General features: G+C 34.5%; 1 protein-coding gene across 1 annotated transcript; it reads left to right on the top strand.

Moving 5' to 3' along the window:
* Positions 1-630: 630 nt before the first annotated feature.
* LOC135203513 (CD209 antigen-like protein C) lies at positions 631-4,488 on the top strand. The gene is made up of 5 exons (XM_064233245.1): positions 631-760; positions 1,782-1,940; positions 2,443-2,548; positions 3,020-3,124; positions 3,706-4,488. The coding sequence occupies exons 1-5, from the start codon at positions 751-753 to the stop codon at positions 3,782-3,784; spliced, it is 459 nt and encodes a 152-aa protein (XP_064089315.1). The 5' UTR covers positions 631-750; the 3' UTR covers positions 3,785-4,488.
* Positions 4,489-4,949: the final 461 nt, after the last annotated feature.

Raw genomic sequence — 4,949 nt, 5'->3', positions numbered from 1 at the left:
TGTATATAGTTATTATTTCTCTCTCTCTCTCTCTCTCTCTCTCTCTCTCTCTCTCTCTCTCTCTCTCTCTCGCTAGATATATTTATATCCTTTTTTCGTCTTTTCAATCATTTTTTGGGAACATTTTTGTTAATTTCATGGTAATAAATTGTATATAACTCCTTGTTTTTTCAAAATGTATTGTTTTCTGATGAATCATCAGTTGACCACGTGTTTTGCTCCTCCAAGGAGTGGCTGCCTAAAAATCGCTAATCTTGCCCTCAGGCGTTTCCTCGTTTCTGTAGAGTGAAATCGACCTTACTGCTTGTAATGTCAGTTTGGATATTAAGCCTACTTTTACTGTTTTTCCTCTGCATGATCAGTTATGCCTTAGTAAAGGGTCGTGCTACACCGAAAGTTCTTGCCTATCTCGCTTTTCAATTTTTCTTCGTGGCAAAAACCTTTATTTATACATAACATCATGTTTTATATACTTCGTGATCAAGTTATTCATATATATATATATATCTATATATATATATATATATATATATATATATATATATATATATTTATATGGAATATATATATATATATATATTATATATTTTAGTATATATATATATATATATAATATATATGTATGATCGTTCTGGCTCTTCAGGGTTATTGGAAATTTTTGTTACCTACCATAATTTCCGTTTTCTTTTCAGGCCAAGCGGTTGCCTCAGAGAAATTTGCCCTCACAAATTATGAAAATGTTTCAACTTGATGGCCGCAGGCAAGTATTTAATGTTTTGCTATTCAACGAGATACACACACACACACACACACACACACACACACACACATATATATATATATATATATATATATATATATATATATATATATATATATACTATATATATATATATATATATATATATATATATATATATATATATATATATATATATAATCATATCACATTTCCGTGATTCATATACATATATCGAGCTACAATGTCCTTTAATATCTAATTCACTCTACCTCGGAATTAATATATTTTCATATATGCTTAACCGAAGGGGAATTTTTTCTCGATAATAGACTTGCCTGGACCAGGGCGCGCTGGTCCAGGCCAGTCTATTATCGAGAAAAAATTTTGACCAGGTGTGTAAGGTATGTCTGGATTTTGGAAAGATTCTAGAAGAATAAAGGCAGATAAAAAAAATGGCTCCTTAAGTATGAGGGAAAGGGTGATTCTGCATGTGTTTAAAAGAATGATATGGACATATTTTCACTTTAAAGACTACCTGATAGATAATAGAAAGATTGATAAAAGAATAGTGCAATTTTGGGCAAAAGGGAGAGTTTGCGAATCTTAGATCATTTTGTGAAGACACAGTTAGTGTTGTTTACCAAAGCAGTAAAGCAAAAAGGCAGATTACAGGGACCTGAGAAATCGTATATTGAAATTAATAGTTTTGGAGAGCAATGAGGAAGTACAGAGAAGAATATCAATGTATGACGGAGATAAAAAAAAATATCATGAAAGCAAACCTTGTGCTAGAGTTATGAGCAACTTTAGAACCACCTTCAGTGAGCCATGCACAAGAAAATGAGGAACTAAACGTCAGATAAACCATCTTGAACACGTATATGACAAGAACATTCAAAACTGTTACGAAATATCTTTATTAACTTACATATCATCCTTGTCTATGAAAATGGTTAGTTTAAGCTGAGATCCTCCCGTTACTAATTTGTGAAAAGGGTTGGTTTAAACTGAGATCCTTTGTTACTAATTTTACTTGCAGATCATCTTGTCTGTGAGAAGGGTTGGTTTAAGCTGAGATCCTCCTGTTACTTCATTAGTAAAGACACCAGCACTTGGGAGGAGAGCCGTCAAAAGTGCATAGCCTTGAATTCTGACCTTGTCAAAATCACTCACGATGACGAGTACAACTTCCTCGGAAGTGAGTAAAAGTAATCGGGAGTTTAATTTTAAGGAAACCACTACAATAGTACACCATCAAATTGCTTAATCAAACAGATAAGTCACTCTTCTAAGCTCAAATAAACGTAATTCACTGTTCTAAGCTCAAATAAACCTAGTCGAAGATTTTAATCTTTAAATAATCTAATATAACTGAACACAATACAATTTAATAGCAAGTTGCTGGTACATGCCAGTAAGCCCTTAGGGGACTAAGCTAAGATTAAGGCTGTTTTTTCTTTTACTGGTAGCAACTGGTACCCCCAGAAAAATTGCATTGTCTTGACGATATACCTTTCAAAATGAGTTACGGAAGAGCAAAGCTAGATTACATATTATAAACTTTTAACACGTATACATGTCATCTATTTCCATAGAATTTCTAGGCAGCAGATTTAACTTTTATTTTTGAAAATGCCCTATGAGACAAAGATGGAGAATTATACTTTATCATGCAATCTAACCACTTATTCTCTTTGCAGATCTTGCAAAAGGTCATCATACCTACATAGGGCTGAGTGACCTGCAAGAAGAAGGGACCTACAGATGGGTTGCAGATGACACCATTCACCAAATCGTTGAATCATGGTAAGATCTGAAGTTGTAGCAATAGGAATTCATGATTAATGAGATAACTAGATCAGGAAACAGCATTATGTTTCTTCAAGAAAATTGGGGAATATAATAGAATATAAAAGTAGGACAGAGGCCAAGCGCTGGGACCTCTGAGCACATTCAGAGATGAAACCGAAATTGACAATAAAGACGTTTCAGAGGTATAACAGGAAGAAAACCTACAGTTGCACTGTGAAACAATAGTTAGGAGAGGGTGGAAGGTAAGAAGAAAGAAAGAGATTATGAGTGAAAGTGCAGTTAAAGAAATGATGGGAGTTTGGCAGCTAGTGACCATAGAAAGAGGTGTTACCAAGAACTTTAAGTAATGCCTACAGTGTATTGCATGAGGTGCACTGACGGCACTAATCCCCTACAAAGGAAATGAGTGAGTGAATATGACCTCTCTTCGCTGTTTCTCAGCAAAGATTATCTTGCTTCCACCAGGTGGCGTAAAGGTGAGCCCAACAATCACTCTTCAGGAGAGCACTGTGCCCATTACCGATCTCCTAACGACGGTCTCAATGATATTGCCTGTGACAGTAAATTCAGGTAAGGAATACTGGAAAAAGACTTGTCATTAGGGATGGATACTCACTTCAATTAACTCCCAAACACAAAATGTATAACAGCCAGTGGTTTGAATCTATTCCATAGTTGCTTTCTAAGGACTACTTTACATTGATCTAAATACAGACACCACCCAACTTCCAAACAAGTTACGTTCTGGGTGGTCATTTGTATATTGAATTGTTTGTAAAGGGGGTCACTGCACTCTTCATGTCTATTTTAAGTATAGTATGATATAAGGCCAATACAGAACTGTGCGTTTTTTGTTTATCCTAAAACTCAAACACAGTTCTCTGTACAAACAGTACTGTATTTATAGGAAAGGTGCATAGAACGAAGTCTGAACCGATGGGTGGCAAAGGGGAACTCTCTGAAGACAATTTTATTTTGTGACCTGTTTGTTTGTATCCCTGAATATTTGTAAGTTGAATGTTTGAAAGTAGGGTGGTGTCTGTACATATTTTCCTTATGCTATATGACGTTGAATCATTGCTATCATCTTAGGCAATGGGTTAGAAGTCAACCAAGGCTTCCAGTTCAAATTACCTTATTTCTGCCAACAGGTACATCTGCGAGAAACCTGCCCACCTGGCTTGGAACCTTGCTTCAGTACCAGGTGAAAAAACACCCACAGAAAAGTGAAATGGGAAATGGATTAGGCTAAGAGTAGATTGCTTTCCGAGTGTTTACATACAGTGAAATTGCCTGCTGTTGTGTACTTGCATTTCTTAAGCTGTATCCTGTTGGACAACTCCATAGTTCATGTTGACATTTCTTTAATTAGCAGTAATATAACTGCAACATTCAAGTTTACATACCTGTTTTAGAAAGGAGACTTTTTGGCTACAAGACACCCTCTATAGTAATCATTATGTGGAACCCAAGTATAAAATCATCTGGGTAACCATTTGGTAGGAAAACTGGAGTGCCTTGTGAATTATGCTTGTTTCAGATAATTATCTAGGAAAGTAGGTTTATAATTTCAATAAATATGGTTGATCTAATTTTACAGGGGTTGAATCTCTAATGAGCCAATTTTTTTTCAAGTATGCCTTAATTACACTTTAGGAACTAGGCATATAAATCTTTAAACACATTTTATCATGAATGGAATGATACGTACAAGAACTGTACTTAGGTTATAATTCCCTTTCACTTTGCCAGTGGATGTTTCCTTCAATTAGGTGAGCAAACTTCATCCTATATCTCACAGGCAGTCAGCAACCAATTTTGGGTTCATTTCTTGCTTGGAATATTTGTAGGATGTTTGCATGCTGTAATGCAAAAGTTACCCTAGCAAATCTACTGTAGATTTCAAAAATCAAATAAACTTCTTACTTGCCCCAGCCTGACCGTTTTTTTCCGAGTTGATATTTAGCCATATTGCAATATCCATCTGCTATGTATTTGACTGATTATGAAGATGGTGGATAACATAAATAGTAAGAGGTAATAACATGTAATTCTAATGACAAATAAAGGCTTCATTCAAAATATATGAACATTATCAAATATCAACGCTTATTATAATCAAAATTAACACTTTCCCTGTCATACCCAATATCGCAACATGTAGAAAATTTCAATCACTCAGCAAAATGCTTTGTCATTTTTGTATATCAAGTACATTCACTAAATATATAAAAAGTAAAAAGAATATATGAATACTCCATAATATTATGGTAAAAAAATTAAAGAGTTGAAACAAATCTATCCCACACCATTGACAGCACAGTAGTCTCTTACACAACAGTTAATTACATAAGCAGTTTTAAATGGAACGCATGTAAGTTTACAAATTAAATAA

Source organism: Macrobrachium nipponense, chromosome 36 (assembly GCF_015104395.2).
Source record: "Macrobrachium nipponense isolate FS-2020 chromosome 36, ASM1510439v2, whole genome shotgun sequence".
NCBI lineage: Eukaryota > Metazoa > Arthropoda > Malacostraca > Decapoda > Palaemonidae > Macrobrachium > Macrobrachium nipponense.
The sequence above is the reverse complement of the archived record's forward strand: the minus strand, read 5'-3'. Positions and strand labels throughout refer to the sequence as shown.